This window comes from Poecilia formosa, unplaced genomic scaffold (assembly GCF_000485575.1).
Source record: "Poecilia formosa unplaced genomic scaffold, Poecilia_formosa-5.1.2 Scaffold45, whole genome shotgun sequence".
Lineage (NCBI taxonomy): Eukaryota > Metazoa > Chordata > Actinopteri > Cyprinodontiformes > Poeciliidae > Poecilia > Poecilia formosa.
In genome coordinates, this window is record NW_006799984.1 from 1,240,676 (window position 1) to 1,259,186 (window position 18,511).

Below are 18,511 nucleotides of genomic sequence, written 5' to 3' on the forward strand. Positions count from 1 at the left end.
TCAGTACTTCAATAGTCTTTTACAAAATTATTTTTTTTACTGGATATATTTCTAAGCAAGCTACTTTTTACTTTTAAAGTATTGAAAAAGTATATTAAAATAGTGCTACTCATACTTGAGTTCAAATTCTGGGTATTCAACCCTCTTCTTCTGAAATGTTTTTTTTTCTTTTGTAAATTTTTACTTTATTCCTTAGAAAAACTGCACATAACTTTATATTTGTGTCTGTCTGATTACATCGTTTTCAAAATTAAGATGCTTTTATCAACCAGTTCATCAAACATTTAGTGCCAAATAGCCCTATTTTTTCACTTTTACTTGACTATGTTTTACGATTACTTTTACTTCGGCTCATGTAATATTAAAATAATTCTGCTCTCATTTAAGTAACATATTTAGCTATTCTAGCCACCTCTGAATCATAGGCAGCTCTTTGCAAAAGTTTTATAATTATGATGTGTAATGTTATGGTTTATCGTCGCTGTAAATCCGCAAAGAAACAGGTGTTCTAGAGTTGTCATGACTGAATTTTAGCCGTTGTGCTCACAGACGCTTGTCATTGCCGTTCTGTGTGTTGTATTTCTATGCGCCCGTGCCGTGGAGCTTTCTGCGTCAGATTTGCGTCGGAAGTCAGAAGCGACTACGTGTCAGGAAAAGAGAAGTCGGCTAAATGGGCGAAGGCGACCAGGTCGTCTGAAACAATCTTTCTGCAACATTTGAGTGGTTCCTTTTGTTAGGATTGAGACGATTTAAGGATAGTTTTTAATAATTTGTCCTGAAGATTTGAACAGCGACGATGCTAACAAAATTTGAAACCAAGTCTGCGCGTGTGAAAGGTAAGAGTTTGCTAATAGCAGTTAGCATCGATGCTAGCTCCAGCTAGCGGGCGATACTTCTACCAACTATTTATTCCATAAGGTGTAACGGTTAAAAAATAAAGGATTTGTTGTTTTAGTTTTGTATATTCTATACAGCGTTGCCATTGTCTTGTATTTAGTATCTCTTTTAATGTTAAAATGACACGACTTGCACATCTACGTAGCTATCGCTAATGTTGCTATTCAGATTTTTAACGGATTCATGGTTATAGTTGAAATTGTGTTCATATTTCAGGTCTGAGTTTTCACCCAAAAAGGCCATGGGTTCTTGCAAGTTTGCACAATGGTGTCATCCAGCTGTGGGACTATCGGATGTGCACACTGATCGACAAATTTGATGAACACGATGGTAAATTAGCTCTTTTTAAATGTTTGTTTTAGTTGAAGTTTTGCATCGTTTTCCATACACACTTGTTTTGTTCCCTACAGGTCCTGTCAGAGGAATTGATTTCCACAAGCAGCAGCCTCTTTTTGTGTCTGGAGGAGATGACTACAAAATCAAGGTGATCACTGCTTCTGTTTTGCATGACCAGCAACACACATATGAACCTGAATCACATGATTTAAGCAATGTTTGGATCTTTCATGGTACCGTTATCTCTGGAAATCTCTAACATTATATCTGTTCAACCAGGTGTGGAACTACAAGCTGAGACGCTGTCTCTTTACCCTTTTGGGACACCTGGACTACATCAGAACTACGTTCTTTCACCATGTGAGTTGTTCCACAAGTTTAACACATTCTTATTCTTAACATAGAGTAGAAATCAAATTTATTTGTCCCTCGGTGTGTAAATTAAGGTATGACAGCAGCAAAGTGACAAGACAGTTATAGTATGTAGACGTACACACAAATAGAAGTAATAATAACAGACTGTACTTTAGGTTAGGGCTGTGTAATAATATCGATTTTGCGATATATATGGATATTTTCTTTCCTAGAAAAAAATCTATATTCATCCGCAAGTATCGTAACATCCAACTGTCACCTTGCTCACTCACTGCTTGCTTTGCTGGGAGTTTGATTAGGTCATCAGGCTTAGAGTGATTCCTTCAGATGTTAAGTGTCAAGGTTAAAAAGGTATCAGACTATTCAGAGCAGGGTACTTGGTGCACTTTATTTACTTTATAAATCCATGTAAGCTCCAGTTTGTACTGTTTCAATTAAAAGAAACATGTTTTCTCACCACTTCTTTGATTCATTTTGTCCAGCTGTCGACTTTAAGTCTGTGTCCATGTCCAACCAGAGCCAGGTATTGTGTAGTTGGTGCTTTTAATCAGTTTTCAGTAAAATTAATTCAATCCAACTCTATAACAGTCACAAAATGTCACCAAAATCACTCTGTCCCTCTAAAATCTTTCAGAAAATCGCAAACGTGTATTGAATTGTATCGTTTGCTGAATATCGCAATACATATTGTATTGTGAGCAGAATATCGTGTATCATATCGTGAGATTATTGTATCATTACAACCCTACTTTAGGGGCAAAAGAAAATACTAGGGCTGCAACTAACATTTATGTAAAAATGTGTACATTCCATAGAGTTGTCATTTAACTACCAAGCCTTGTAGATACATTAGAATTTAGAAACACATTACAAAATGCAAACAATGAAATTCCTCTTTTAAATATGAACACTTTATTGCCTAAAATACGATGAAATTGCATTCCTGTTTACTTTATTTTCTCTTATGACCTTTTTCCTCTCATGATTTCAGCTCAATTCTAATGTGATTATTTTCTCACAATATTATGACTTTTTTATATATTTTATAATTTATTTATTTTTATTAGCTTGGCCCTGATGCTTTTCCACATAATTATGACACTGAAAAAGTAAAATTTCTAAAATACTCCCCAATTTCAGATGATCATCACATGAAAACAACGTAGACATTTATAAGACCTAAAGTAATAACAGAAAACATAAAAATGATAGAGAGAAAATGGAGTCCTGTCAGCTGCTTTAGTGAGGCTGTTTGACAATAAAACTGTGATTCAGAGGTTCATATAAAGTCTTATTGAGTGAATTGTGAGCATTACTTGCAGGAATATCCGTGGATTCTGAGTGCCTCAGATGATCAGACCATCCGCATCTGGAACTGGCAGTCGAGGACCTGTGTATGGTAAGCAAATTTGTACACAATTCTGTGTTCTTCAATGGTCCTGAAAAGAACGGAGACTTTGCATTAACATAAGATATTTAGAAAGCTTGCAATTTCATAAGAATTAAAGAAATGTAATGATTTTTCTGCTCTATGTCTCCATCAGCGTGCTGACAGGACACAACCACTATGTGATGTGCGCCCAGTTCCACCCATCAGAAGACTTGGTGGTGTCCGCCAGTCTGGACCAGACAGTGCGAGTGTGGGATATCTCCGGTGAGGGTTTGGGAGGAGTGGGGCAGAGGTGGCAGTGGGCCGGGTTTCAGGGATGTGGGGCTCAGCGGAGGAGAAAGAAGGCAGGATCAGGATGAATGTCCAGTCCCGAGTGCTTTCTTTCTCATGAACTTTCAGCAGAAACACTTCTTCTTTTAGCACAGAGAAAAGAAAACTATATTTGATTCTAATCTAAAATTATTTATTTTTTAATAAAATATTGTCTTTGACCTTGATTTGTGCAGTACTTTTGACGTAGTGACTTAGTGACGTAAAAATTATTTCAACAAATGTCAGCTTGGAGAAGTGTTTCTGTGGCTTTGCATGCTTCTCAGACTTTTAGTGTTCAACTTTGTTCTTGTTTCTTGTGTTTGCACTAACTGGAGAAGCTCTTGACTCTCATCTTTGATTTCTAAACATGTAAAGATGTGGTGGATCTGTGACCCTGACATGTTGGAGTCTTATGTACTTTCATGTATGTGTGTACTTGGCATCACTGCATTCATGTGTTTTGTTATTGACATATAAACTGCATGATGTTGCAGCAGAAGCTGAATGTGCAGCCAGATTTAGCTTTAAGGAAGACTCACTTTGCATCCAAACTCATCTCACTGATTGGCTTATGTTGCATCAGCTTAAACCGCTGTGAGTTAATTTTCAGCTACGACTACTAATTAGATTAAACTATCTAATTTCTTTAAATAATACATAAATATTCCTATTACATACCAAAGAAACTTGCATGATTTTCTCCTCTCCTTCTCTAAATTTGTAATCTTACAATGTTACCATTACTACTAATACATAACAATAACTTCACTGCAAAAACACAAAATCTTTTTGCCTAGTTTGTAGTGTAAATATCTTGGTACACTTGAAACAAGGTTAACTTTAGTTAGGAAACTGACTTTTCAGCAAGATATAGGGACTTGTTTTAAGTCAATAATTACAGTTTTAATAAATCCATGTTATAAGTGAAAAAATCTGCCAGTGAAAAACCTATCATGATATAAGCATTTCATATCAGTCCATCAATAATTGTTGATATAGATAAATATTGATTAGTTTTAAACATCTGAAATATTGCCAGACTCATGGTGTGACCTTTCCTGTTTGATCCACAGTTTTCACTCCACGCTGTTGTTTTTTATTTTTAAGCAGTTATGGCGGAACCTTAAACTGCTGCTGCTCAAGTTACTGGGCAGGTTGTTGCTAGGTAACCAAAGAATGAGTGAGTTGCTAGGTAACCAAAGAGCGAGTGAGTCAGTTGATTCCATCAACCTATCTTAGCTGGCTGTGATATTTTGAGCAGCTAAAGCTTTTCCTCTGCCTACATCTCCCAGAATGTTCTGGATCAGAACCGTACAGTGAATATTTATAAATATTGAATATTTTTTCAGATATATTATTTATTGATATTGACCACATACCTGTTGATTTACTTACTTTTTTATCAGTGTTGACGGACTATTGACTTAAAACAAGTTTCTGTATTTTGCCAAAAGGTACTTTGTAAGTTAGTTTTGTCTTATTTCAAGTGTTGTGAAACATTTGCATTAGAAACTAGACAACAAATACTTTGTAAGATTTTGTGTTTTTGCTCTCAGTATCTAACAACCCTGCATGGGGCTGAAAAACCCAGACTGAAACATGCATGTGCCTTTCTACCCGACCAACTATCATCCTCCCATTCTGGCATTCAGTGCCCAGTCGGAGCACGTCTTGTCCACCACCCAACCCCACCCCATTCAGCCTAGTCCACACACTCTGTCATCCTCGTCCCATGCTCTTCTCAGGAAACATCCACACTTGCACATTGGTTCCTACTGCCATTCCTTCCTCTATCAACACTGTTGAGCTACCTGTTCACCACGTTATATTAACGGGCTGAAATCAGTAATACAATCTTTGTGATGCTGTCCAATCAAATCACAGATTAATAACCCAATCAGTAGTGTTGTTGGTGGTATGGTTGTGTTAGTGCGTTTCAACCCTGTGTGTGTTCGGTAGTCCAACAATTTGCGTTTTTTATTTTTTATTTTTATTTTTTTTATCTTGTATAATTTCCATCTAGTGTGTTTGTCTCCCTTCCTCCCATGTACTGTGATTGTGCTGTGGTTAATGTGAAAATGGCGTTTCCTTCTTTGCACGCGATGCTCTGAATGATGGTTCCAGGTTTGAGGAAGAAGAACCTGTCTCCGGGCGCCGTGGAGACGGACGTGCGCGGCATCACCGGGGTTGACCTGTTTGGTGCCTCTGATGCGGTTGTGAAGCACGTACTGGAGGTACGCAGCGACTTTCACCCACTGAATTAATGTATAACAAATGAGAAAAATTAAATTATTGTAATGACTTTTATTACACAGAGCTAAATATTTCAGATGTTTTCAATTATATTTCAATTTTTCGAGACTCAGATTTTATTTAAAACTTGTAATACTGAAGCTATAGCTTGAAAACTCATTTATTGTTCCAATACATTAACAAAACAGATTTTTCTTAAATGTTGTTTTGCCTGCTTTTTAAAAAAGTTTTTTACTTTTAATAATTTAATTTCTTAAGATTTCCTGGAAAGTTTGTTTTGGTTTAGTTATCTGGTGCAACATTTTTGCAGTTTTGTATTCTTTGTAGTCATGAACAGTATGTAGTTTTATTTTTTCTTTCACGTAGTGGTATTTATGGTCAAGTATCAGAGAATAGAAAAAAGGTTCAGAGTTTGTTCCTTTTTGTTCCTTTTTCCACAGACTAAAAGATAAAATTAAAATTAAATTCAGAAATACTTTATTAATCACAAAGGGAAATTAAATTTTCCACTTTTCAACTTTGGTATTTGTCTATTTAAAAAAATAATTTTAGAGCTTTTGTTACTTGCATAGAAACCACAAATAATGCAATTCTGTTAAAAAACAAGACATGTCAGTTTTATCTTAACTCTAGATAATTTTTGTATCCATATCTCAGGTCCAAAGTTTTGAAACAAATGTTAAAATTAATTTCACAAACAAGATAAGAGTATCAGTCCACAAACTGTTCATTAAAGGATCAAGTTGGTGTAGGATAATCCAGCCTAAGTGATACAGATTTTGAGATGAAGCTGATCTGTTAGTCCAGATTCCCTGAAAGTAGAGAAATATTTTAAGTTTGTGCAGTTTAGTGTCTTTCTGATTCTCTTATTGGAGGAAGATCTGATTTGTGCGTCTGTGTGCAGGGACACGACCGTGGGGTCAACTGGGCTGCTTTCCATCCCACCATGCCGCTCATTGTGTCTGGAGCCGACGACAGGCAGGTCAAGATCTGGAGAATGAACGGTGAGACATTTGACACTGGTTTATATAATGTCTGCTGCACAACTACTTAATCTGAAATGCATGAGATTTGTGAAAATATATTTAAAAAATCAGTGCATCTTAGAACCAGGTGACTATGGCTTCTAAACAAAATCTCAGATTTTTTTTTTCATACCAGATCCAATTTTTTTTTTTCTCTATTTCTTTTCCAAGTAAGAAATTACAAATGACAGAAAATATTTTCATAAAGCAGCATCCTTAATGTGAGTTGTACGACAAAGTATCAGGGTTGGGCTATGAAAGTTTTATTTTAATTATGAGATTAAACTCAATACTAACAGGAAAAAGTCACAATTTTACCAGAAACAGAAATGTTTGATAGTTATCATGATCTGACGTGACATAGTTCTTTCTTTCTTTCAATTGTTTACACAACCTTTTCAAATTCCTGTTTCAAATATGATTCTGATGTTTTAAAAGATAAAGTATTTTCTTATCTGTAAAACTCACAAAATGCTCAACATTCCTTATTTTAAAATGTTGTTTTCATGTAGGTGTTTTCAAAACTTCATCCTCCTAATATGATTTTATCCTGGTAACATTATGACTTTATTGTCGTGTTATTTTGATTCTGTTTTTGTACGATTTTATTCTCATAATTTAAAGAAAAGAAATCGAAGTCTGGCCCCATTTCTTATTCTACCGTAGAGATAACCTGAATTCAAAGTCCAAATTAAAAGAAGCTGTAAAAATATGCTGGTTAAACAAGATGGCCGCCCTGGAAGTGCTGACAAGTATGGAAACCAAACGAGAGCATTGATGGGAAAAGAAAAAAATCCAGATTTTCCAAAAATTAAATCTCCAAAAACCAAAAATTTGATTAATGGATAAAGTTGATTTATTGTCCAGCCTGAACTTCCGCTCATCCCTGGAAGATGTTTTATCTTCCACTGAAACACTGAATCATCTGCAGATGTTTTTCTGATACTCGGTGGTCAAATAAAGTTTTTTTTTTTACCAACGATCCAGCTTTGTTTACTTTGTATCTACTCCTAGAAATAAAAAAATAAAGTTTTTTTTTTTTTTTTTTTAACCAACGATCCAGCTCTGTTTACTTTGAATCTACTCCTAGAAATAAAATCCTTCCCTCTCTTTTTTTTTCCCCGCTCAGAGTCCAAGGCGTGGGAGCTCGATACGTGCCGCGGCCACTACAACAACGTTTCCTGCGCCGTCTTCCATCCACGCCAGGAGCTCATCCTGTCCAACTCTGAGGACAAGAGCATCCGGGTGTGGGACATGTCCAAGCGGACCGGAGTTCAGACCTTTCGCCGTGATCACGATCGCTTCTGGGTGCTGGGAGCCCACCCGAACCTTAACCTGTTTGCAGCTGGTAGGCAGTGACAGCAACTTCCGTCCGGACTCATTAAGTTTAAAATTGTTTTTTTTGAACATGTGACTCGTTTCCTTCAGGTCATGACAGCGGAATGATCGTCTTCAAGCTGGAACGGGAACGTCCTGCTTACGCTGTGCATGGCAACATGCTGTACTACGTCAAAGATCGCTTCCTCCGCCAGCTGGACTTCAACAGCAGCAAGGACACTGCCGTCATGCAGCTCCGCAGGTTGGCCATTTTACTTTAAATCTTCCCAGTGCAGCTTTTTAAGGGAGTTTAGGCAGATATTACATAATAAACTTGTTTTTCCTCTTCTCAGTGGTTCCAAGTTCCCGGTGTTCAGCATGTCTTACAATCCTGCTGAGAACGCCGTCCTGCTCTGTACGGTACGTATTCCTCTCTGAGAACGCCTTCCTGGTCAGCACAATTGTTTTTTCATATTTTTGCTTCATGATTTGCATTTTCTTTAGAGAGCGACCAACCTGGAGAACAGTACATACGACCTCTACTCAATTCCCAAAGAAAGCGACTCCCAGAATCCCGATGGTAAAGGAAATATTCAATATTACGCCCCCTTGTGGCAAAAACTATATAATGTTTCTATGCAAATAATTTTCTTTCATTATCTTTTTCTAATTTTGTGTTTAATGTAAACATTTTGTACTTTTATTTGAAGCGCCGGAGGGAAAACGATCATCTGGCCTGACTGCAGTGTGGGTGGCAAGAAACCGATTTGCAGTCCTTGATCGCATGCACTCTGTGAGTCCTGCTGAAAAATGTACAGAAGAAAAATAGCCAAAATTAAAAGTTTGCCAAAATTTCAAGACAGCATTTTGGAAAGATTTAGCCAAATGTTTGTTTTATTTTTGTCTTTTGTCTAGTTCTATAACTTGCATAAATATGCAGTGAAATCCTGCTGAATAGTGAAATTGACACACTATTATTATTTAATACCTTATCTTTATCTGTGATTAGCTCGCATTTCCAATTTAGTTGTCTTTTTTTCTTAATAATAACTATTTAAACGTCTGTTTCCATTAAAAATTAACTATCAAATCTGAAAAAAAAAAAATACATGTTTAAAAAAATAAACTTCATATTCAGCCTAGTGTTATGACCCATGTAGTAACTGTTTTTGTAATGCTCTATGCGAAGTAAAAATACTTGGTTTCTGAAATCATATCTCCCTTTTTAGTGAAGAAATAATTATGCATTTTTGATTTTAAAAAGTGCTTGTCTTTGTGTGTTAAGTGCTTGTTTTAATCAGATTATTTGTTTCTTCCCTGCAGCTTCTGATTAAAAACCTGAAAAATGAAATAGTGAAGAAGGTCCAGGTGCCGAGCTGCGAGGAAATCTTCTACGCAGGAACCGGCTCGCTGCTGCTGCGCGACGCCGACGGCGTCACGCTGTTCGACGTGCAGCAGAAACGCTCTCTGGCCACGGTCAAAATCGCCAAGGTCAAGTATGTGGTGTGGAGCTCCGACACTTCCCACGTGGCTCTGCTGGCGAAACACGGTAAATATCTGAAGCATCCACTAACCCCTCTGAGTTTTTATTGCTGAGATGGAATCCATTTTGTTTTATTGTCTGAAAATCTCCTTTAGCTATTATGATCTGCAACCGTAAGCTGGAAAGTCTCTGCAACATTCATGAGAACATCAGAGTGAAGAGTGGAGCCTGGGATGAGAGCGGCGTCTTCATTTACACCACCTCCAACCACATCAAATACGCCCTCACATCAGGGTGAGGGTTTTTTATTTGTTTTTTAGGTTTTCTAAAAGTTGATCAAATATTTTAACACTGGAAGCACATTTTATTAAGTAAAGCTGAAAAGTTTTCCCTTTTTTGCCTGTCACGGGCAGATTTGGTTGATAAAATGCGTCTTCCGTTACAATTTAGTTATACTCCATTGGCTAAGGATATACACAGAAGCATATTAAATTGTAATTTAAGTGCTTAATCTATTTTAAATTTGCAAACAATTTGTAAAATGAACCCAAGGTATAGATTATAGCGCTGCTTTTTTATCTCTTTAGAGAGAACATCAGGGTTTCTGTGCAGTTTGGAAAAAGAAATTTGATTGAAATGTTTTCAAGAAGAAGGAGGAAAACCTAGGAAAAAATATTTTTATTTCTGGACATTGTGGTCTTTTCTTTTCCATGTCTTCCTCACAGTCAGTGTTATCTTTCAGGTTTCAAATTTAAAACCTGACTTTTGTAGAAATATCTGCCATTAATTGTCAGTGAGATCTTTGAGCTAGGCTCAAAAGAGACTATCGTATTTCCTGAACTATAAGCTGCTGTGGCGTACAAGTTGCAAGGTTAAAAAAAAAGCAACACAAAGAAGAAAAAAACGAGCTGCAGGACCAACCAAACTATGAAAAATGTGCACCTTATAGTCCAGAAAATACTTTTCATATTTCAAAATGTAATATATTGATCTGAAAATGTATCAGGACTCTGTAACGTTGCGGTTTAATGTTTTTGTAGTGATCATGGCATCATCCGGACCCTGGACCTGCCCATCTATGTGACCCGGGTCAGAGGCAACAGTGTTTACTGTCTGGACAGGGAGTGCAGGCCTCGCGTTCTCACCATCGACCCGACTGAGTACCGCTTCAAGTTGGCTCTGGTCAATCGGAAATATGATGAGGTCTGTCTTTTTTTTAAAGTTTTGCTTTGAGTTGTTTTATTTCTAATCACTTTCCCTGAATTTTTCTGCCAAGTTTATTCTCATATCACATTTCAGCAAGGCTGAAGTGCTTTGCATCATGAAAACATAAGACATTATAAACTCATCATACAGTCAAGATTTGTGAAAACCAATAACGGACATTACATTTTGTCAAGTGCCATCGTTAAAATTATCAACACACATCAGTCAATGTTTCACTAATTATGGTTCAAAAGCAGCTGTAAGCAGTCTTGATCTGAACTGCAGAACATTTTTCACTGTTCTGCAGTTTTCTGGAAGTTTGTTCCAGACTTGTTGAACATAGAAGCTGAATACTACTTCTCCATGTTTGGTTCTGGGGATCCAGAACCAGAAGTCCTGAGAGGTCTGGAAGGTTACTATGACAACAGCAAATCTTTAGTGTATTGTGGTGCTAAACCGTTCAGTGATTTATAAACCAGCAGCAGTATTTTAAAGTCTATTCTCTGAGCTACATGGAGCTAGTGAAGGACTTTAGAACTGGGTTGATGTGATTTAACTTCCTGGTTTTAGTCAGAATACCACCAGCAGCGTTTTGGATCAGTTTGTCAGACCTGTGAAGATACTGTTGCTAAAGCTCAATGTATGGATTAGTTTCTCTAGATCTTGCTGAGTCCTCTAATCCTGGAGATGTTCTTCAGGTGATAGAAGGCCGACTTTGTAACTGTCTTTATGTGGCTCTGAAGTTTCAGGTCAGATTTCGGGCCTGATTGCTGATTTTTAGTTGCAATAACTGAAGCTGTGCATTGACTCTAGATCGTTTGTCTTTAGGTCCAAAGAGGTTAACTTCAGTTTTGTTTCTGTTCAGCAGGTGAAAGTTTTGGCACATCCGTTTATTGACTTCTGTTCCCTTACTGCTGTTCTTCTAGGTGCTCCACATGGTGCGAAACGCCAAACTGGTGGGTCAGTCGATCATCGCCTACCTTCAGAAAAAGGGCTACCCCGAGGTAGCGCTCCACTTTGTGAAAGATGAGAAGACTCGTTTCAGCCTTGCTCTGGAATGCGGAAACATTGAGGTGAAAATAGTCTTTGTTGGGCAAAAGTTCATGAGTCTCTGGAGAAGATGAAGCCTCAATCATTTTCCTCCTGCTGTAATTTCAGGTGGCGCTGGAGGCAGCCAAGGCCCTGGATGAGCGCAGCTGCTGGGAGCGTCTGGGCGAGGCGGCGCTGCTGCAGGGACACCACCAGGTTGTTGAGATGTGCTACCAGAGGACCAAGAACTTTGACAAGCTCACCTTCCTCTACCTCATCACTGGTAATCTGGCCAAGCTGCGCAAGATGATGAAGATCGGTGAGTACTGATAAGTTTTCTGCTCAGTTGTCTGGTAATTTTGTTAAAATGTGATTAATTTTCTAACATGTCGGCTGATTTATGTGCAGCTGAGATCAGGAAGGACATGAGCGGTCACTACCAGGCGGCTCTGTATCTGGGGGACGTCAGTGAGAGAGTCCGAATCCTGAAGAACTGTGGACAGAGTGAGTTCATTTCTCTCATTGAGTTTTAAACATAAACTCAGCCATTTTGTGCAAATATTTGTTCATAGTTTTACATGTTATTCCTTCAATTTATTTATATTTGCATCTAGAAAGTGACTCAAATTTTAAGAACCCCAGATTAACCCAAATATACATGATTTAAACTAGATTTTTAGGTTTAATTACGATAAATGAGTTTGTCTTCCTGTGTCGTTTTTCTAGATGGAGATACAAACAGGTTCCACCTCACTATTTGACTTTTCATGTTTAATTTAATTAATTTAATGGCATGCAGCCTTAATTGCCCTTTGGTCCATTTCAAGCAGCGAAAATATTAAAAACGGGTTAATGTTTGAGTTTGGTTTGTAATTTGTGCCTAAAATAAGTATTTGACTAAAGATTAATCAAATCTGTTAAACTTTGGAAAAAATGTTTATTTAGGTGTGTAATATAATAAAATATTTTATTGTTATAATAATCTGCTAAACCAATGGGCTTAAAATGTATTTTGCAAATACCACTGGAGTAAATATATTTTCCAAATATTACTTTATATTAATGTCTTATTACCTTTTTACAACCTGATACTCAATTAGTAAGAATATTTTAATTCATGTAGTACTTTTAAAGATACAGGTTACAAAGTCTAGAACACAAAGAAAAACATTAAACATCAGATGGTTAATTCAAACCTATTGTAAAAGTTTATTTCTTTAAAGACAATCTTCTTTTTCATGTCCATTGATACAGTTTGATCGGTTGAACACAATTTATGTATTAAACTGATATTTGCAGTAAAATAGTTTATTTGCATCTATATTTAGTTATTTTCTTACACGCAATATTCTAAAACTTCCTTTTATTAATTATGTTGCAGTGTTTACATTCAAAATGCAGAAATTTACATTTCTTTTGGTTTACTAACTTAATAGTTAGTTTTGATGTAAAGCAAACATAACTATGTTAAACAACATATTTTTACGGATGCACAATAGTTTAATTTTTGCCTTGCAGATAATTAGGACCAGTAAAATTTCTGACCGTTTTAGAATCATAAACATTTATACTCTATGCTTCTTTATTTTCAATTTTAACAACAAAACGTTTTTATATGTAATGTCTTTTTGCCTCTTTAATCACCATCTGCAGAGTCTCTGGCTTACCTCACTGCAGCCACTCATGGGCTGGATGAAGAGGCTGAGGCACTGAAGGAGACCTTTGACCCAGAAAAGGAGACGGTGAGTCAGCAAAGCACAATCTTTATCTTAAAACTTCCAGCTTTACACTATTTGCTTGGAAACCTTTATTTAAAATGAGAAAATTTCTAGATTCGTCAGGAACTTCATGGTTGATTTTGTGCCATGCAGGTGCCAGAAGTCGACCCTAATGCACAGCTGCTGCAGCCGCCGCCTCCCATCAACCCCCTGGACACCAACTGGCCCCTGCTCACCGTGTCCAAGGGCTTCTTTGAGGGAGCCATTGCAGCAAAGGGTGAGTTATTCACAGATTTTATTCTCTAGATGCGCTGCGTTGACAAAAGAATCAATGACAATGGGACTTTTCCACATTTTGTTGCATTACAACCGCTTTTCATGATTTTATGTGATGGATCAACACAAAGAGATTTCTTGGAGATATTATTGAACAAACAACCACATGAAGATCAAGGAACTCTGCAGACCGGTCAGGGAGGAAGCTGTGGGGAAGATTTAAAGAAGGGTTGGCTTATAAAACCAAATCTCAAACTTTGGAAGGTCTCGTTTAATACTTCAGATTAAAATGGAAAGACCTACCAAACCTACAGTTCCTGCCCTGTATCTATATGTTAATCATAAGATAAAAATGTTGAAAGATTTTACTCATGCATTTTCGTTCCTTCTTGAATTAAGAACAAAAAAGTTTTATTTTCATGTTTTTGTAGCTAAAATCTATAAAACCATTCCGATTTAATAAAACTGCTAGACAAATCTGTACCAAAGTAGAGAGTACAGTAATGTCCTTAATATTGAATGTGTAAATTACTCAAACCTCTCAGTTAATTATGCAAACATGAAGCTGGTGATGTTTTTGTTGTAGGTAAAGCCGTTCAGATGGCTGCAGATTTGGACATGGAGGCAGCGGGAGGGGAGGGCTGGGGAGACGATGCTGAGCTCACCATGGATGAAGGTAAATCAGAAACTGTTTCTCCAAAGCTTCTTTTAGTTGATTTAAATCTTTTGTTCCTCTATATTTACTAAATATATTTTCCCTTTTTTCTCAGATGGCTTCATTGATGCCCAGGATGGATTAGGAGATGAGGGGTTGGGCAAAGAGGAAGGAGGAGGCTGGGATATCGACGAAGAAGTGGAACTTCCTCCAGAGCTGGTGAGAGGAGAAATATAATTGGAAGCAAGACAAAAATCCTAAAAAAATTTTTAAAATTTTTTTCTAAACTTTTAAAGCTGAAATTCTACATATTTTCATCAATATTAGGGTTGCAACTAACGATTAACTTGGTAATAAATTTATTCTAGCAATTATTCTGATCAGAAATATCGGCACATTCTCCAGATTTTTCATTTAGACACATATTGGAAAAGAACAAAAAACACAAATAAATAAATAATTTAGTTCCTTTTATAAATGAGAAAATAATTGTATTGCCTAAAATGCAACAAAATAACATTCCTTCAGTGTAGGGTTGGTAATTTGTAGCAAAGCATGCTAAAAATTACTGCTCTCTATTTTGTTTTTGGTTTTGATAAATAAACTGTACATATTTCACAGAATTTGAACCAGCTGAATCTAAAACTAGACCATTTCCTGAGTTCTGGGTAGAACATATTTACAGACAAAGAAAGATTTTCCTCCATAAATGAAAAATGTACATATTATTATTTTTGGACATTTCTGGCTTAATTGCTGCTCTGAGTGAGAGGTTATTGCATCAAATAGCCATTTTTAAATTCTGTTTACTTCAGTTAATGATTCAGTTAATGATTAATCGATTACTAAGTTATTCCATTAATCGATTGATCACGATTAATTTGATTAATTGTTCCAGGCCTGATCAATAGAGATGTTGTTTTACCCTGAAGCTCCTTTATACTTTGATCCATCTTAGTAAAAAGTAACACTGAATTTCTCTTCCACCCATCAGGACGTTCCTCTGGGAGCAGGAGGGTCAACAGAAGATGGATTCTTCGTGCCACCAACCAAGGGCATGAGTCCAACCCAAATGTGGTGCAACAACTCGCAGCTGCCAGTCGACCACATCCTGGCTGGATCCTTTGAAACCGCTATGAGAGTATGTTTGTATTTTTCTGTCCTGCTAGCTTAATGTGCAACAAATCCTAACATGTACTCTACATTTGCAATCATTCTCACTAAACTAGTCATGACGTAAAAATGTTTTCAGTATTAGGACTGATACAGATATTAATATCGGACTGGCCTCTCTTTTCTTTTCACAGCTGCTCCACGACCAGGTGGGAGTTGTGAACTTTGACCCCTACAAGTCGCTGTTCATGCAGACTCTGTCTAGAGGCCGAACCTCTTACCTGGGGCTGCCGTCTCTACCTTGTCTGCGCGGTCACCCTCAGAGGAACTGGAAGGTGCGTCTGCTGGCTGCGATGTATTTCAGCTGCCTGCTGTAGATTCAGGTTCCTCCTGCTGACCCAGGTGTGTTTCTGTAGGACTGCGGGGCGAAGCAGGGACTGCCTGCTGTGGGGCTGCGCCTCTCCGACCTGATCTCTCGCCTCCAGCAGTGCTACCAGCTGACCACGGCTGGGAGGTTCGAGGAAGCCGTCGAGCGCTTCAGAGCCATCCTGCTTTCTGTTCCTCTGCTGGTGGTCGATAACAAGCAGGAGATCGCAGAGGTGAGCCAGTCGGTTCTTATATGGGTGCTGAAAATCCTTGAACATGCTTCAGTTTCAATGGAAATGGCTTTATTTTCAAACTGTAGTTTTGTAGTTAAGTGCAATTTAACATTTTATTAAAAGCCTACAGATGTAAAATGATATTTGCAGTAAAACCAGATTATTTTCATACAGATAATAAAACGACACATATTCGTTGTCAGCCTGTGAAGATAAATCAGACTAAACTTTTCTTGTTTTAGATGAGTTAGAATTATAAAAAATATTTGTGTTTTCTTAATGCTAGAAACTTAATAGTGATTTGAAACACTTTTTTTAGTTTATTTGTATTGTTTTATCATAGTTTTATATTTCCATCTATTTATATTTTAAAATGTATAACTTTGTGTTTTAGGCTCAGCAGCTCATCACAATATGCAGAGAGTACATCGTGGGTCTGACCATGGAGGTTGAGAGGAAGAAGTTGCCTAAAGAAACTTTGGATCAACAGAAGAGGATTTGTGAGGTAAAGATGTTGTGATCATACCTGATTGTTTTTTCTTCTAAATATTCAGAAATTATTATTAGTATTTTTTAACTGTTTCTGTATTTTCCTGCAGATGGCTGCGTATTTCACCCACTGCAACCTGCAGCCGGTCCACATGGTTCTGGTGCTGCGCACAGCTCTGAACCTCTTCTTTAAACTTCGCAACTTTAAAACAGCCGCAGGATTTGCGCGGCGCCTCCTGGAGCTTGGCCCGAAGCCAGATGTTGCACAGCAGGTTGTCACCGATTCTTTCTATTTCCCCCCGCCCCCATCATGTTGTCATAAATGACTTGTACTCATTGAGTGATCGCTTCCCTCTCCTGTGATTTAGACCCGTAAAATCCTGGCGGCTTGTGAGAAGACCCTAACCGACACCCACCAGCTGAACTACGACCCCCACAATCCGTTTGATCTGTGCGCTGCCTCCTTTGTTCCCCTCTACCGAGGGCGTCCCGTGGAGAAGTGCCCCCTCTCTGGAGCCTGCTACTGCCCTCCATACAAAGGCCAGATCTGCAGGGTCACTCAGGTAAAGAGAGAGGATTGTGAATTTGTTAGCAAATCACCAAACTAGCTATAGAAAAACACACTTGCCATGAAAAAATATCAAAAGTTTAACCATTACAGCTGTTCTGTTAACTGTTTTTAAAAGAGAAAAATTCAATAAAAAGTTCACATGAAGCTTTTTTTTTTTTACAGCCATACTAATTTTGCAGCAAAAATTTTAATGTAATGGATAAGAAAACATAATAGGGAATAGAGAAAACTGAACGGATTGAAAAATATGAGCTGAACAGAATACGCTGATATCTATGCAACATGGAGAGAGATGAAATTAAACGTTTTCCTCTCCTAGAAACTCAAAATATGTGGCAAAAAGTACTTAAAGGCTTTTAAAAGTGGAGTTTTGCATTATATGTCCCCTTTTTAAAATTTTAAATGTATTTCTAATTATACAAATCATGTTTAAAGGATAGAAATTAGGACTAATGCAGCATTTTAAAGCTAAAAGTCTGGGTTAATTAAGGTCTTTTAGCTTATTTTAAACCCTGTGGAAAAATCCCAATCAGCTAAGTCGTGATAGTCCTTTTATCAGCAGAAATATCAAGATTGTACAATGCACAAGCTACTTTTAGAAATGGCTATATGAAATAAAATGTGTTCTGCTAGTATTATTTGTTATAGTAGACATTTAAAATTCTGAATTTAAGTTGTGTAATCACAATTATGTTAATCAAAAGTAAAATGGTAGTAGAGGTAAAACAAATTGATTAGTATAAACTTCACATAGATGGGTTTCATGTGATGCAATATTTACTATTTTTTATTTTCATTGCTTGTAATTGTAAATTTGGTTTTCATTTTGTTAAATGTGAATTAATAAAATTCCATGCAGTTTATTTTGGCTATTTTTATCTATAGAATTGGAAAAATTATTAACCAATGGGAGGAAGTAGGTTTCCTTGCTGTTTTCTTTTATCTTCTAACTTATAATTTTATATTCCAGGTGACGGAGATCGGAAAGGATGTGATTGGTCTGCGTGTGAGCCCACTCCAGTTCCGCTAAGAAGAGAAAACGTTCTGCGAAACAAATCCAACGTACCATCTACTAGCTGAGCAAATGCTAACCGCTTCAGTCTTGTGTCTTTACTCCATAACTTTGAAATGAATATAAACAATGCTTTTCTTTGTCTTCTCTTCTCTTTAAGCGTATAGAAATATTACTGTTAATTTTGTCTGAGCACAAAATTAATCATTCAAAGTGTGTGGCACTGGTCCTTTCATCTGAAACGATAATAAAATACCTGATATTGATGAAAACCACATTGTTTGGCATATTTCTGTTGTATTTTGCTTTCTCTGGTGATACATAAAATACCCTCTACCTTAGGTTTTTATTTCTTGAATGTGGATCTGGATTCACCTTGATGAACCACAACACGAGGAGATTGAGGATTTCAATTGAACTGGGGTTACCCCATCTTTGTGAGGGATTATAAAACC

The 18,511-nt window shown here is 37.1% G+C and overlaps 1 protein-coding gene across 1 annotated transcript; it reads left to right on the plus strand.

The window, feature by feature from the left end:
• The first annotated feature begins 629 nt into the window (after positions 1 to 629).
• On the plus strand, positions 630 to 18,331 carry copa (COPI coat complex subunit alpha). Its single transcript, XM_007552002.2, has 30 exons — positions 630 to 836; positions 1,114 to 1,227; positions 1,308 to 1,381; positions 1,513 to 1,593; positions 2,931 to 3,007; positions 3,153 to 3,262; positions 5,435 to 5,544; positions 6,468 to 6,567; positions 7,718 to 7,936; positions 8,017 to 8,167; positions 8,259 to 8,325; positions 8,410 to 8,485; positions 8,616 to 8,698; positions 9,229 to 9,454; positions 9,544 to 9,682; positions 10,429 to 10,591; positions 11,521 to 11,667; positions 11,753 to 11,942; positions 12,032 to 12,127; positions 13,277 to 13,365; positions 13,495 to 13,618; positions 14,204 to 14,293; positions 14,388 to 14,491; positions 15,267 to 15,413; positions 15,580 to 15,720; positions 15,802 to 15,984; positions 16,379 to 16,489; positions 16,584 to 16,745; positions 16,842 to 17,036; positions 18,015 to 18,331. Exons 1-30 carry the CDS (start codon positions 797 to 799, stop codon positions 18,072 to 18,074), a joined length of 3,669 nt encoding a protein of 1,222 aa, XP_007552064.1. The 5' UTR covers positions 630 to 796; the 3' UTR covers positions 18,075 to 18,331.
• Positions 18,332 to 18,511: the final 180 nt, after the last annotated feature.

Excerpts from the sequence above, each read along its gene's own strand:
- copa (XM_007552002.2), top strand. The coding sequence starts at position 797 with ATGCTAACAAAATTTGAAACCAAGTCTGCGCGTGTGAAAG. Across the intron at positions 837-1,113 it reads CAAGTCTGCGCGTGTGAAAG|GTCTGAGTTTTCACCCAAAA; the intron begins GTAAGAGTTTGC and ends TTCATATTTCAG. Across the intron at positions 14,492-15,266 it reads TGGAACTTCCTCCAGAGCTG|GACGTTCCTCTGGGAGCAGG; the intron begins GTGAGAGGAGAA and ends TCCACCCATCAG.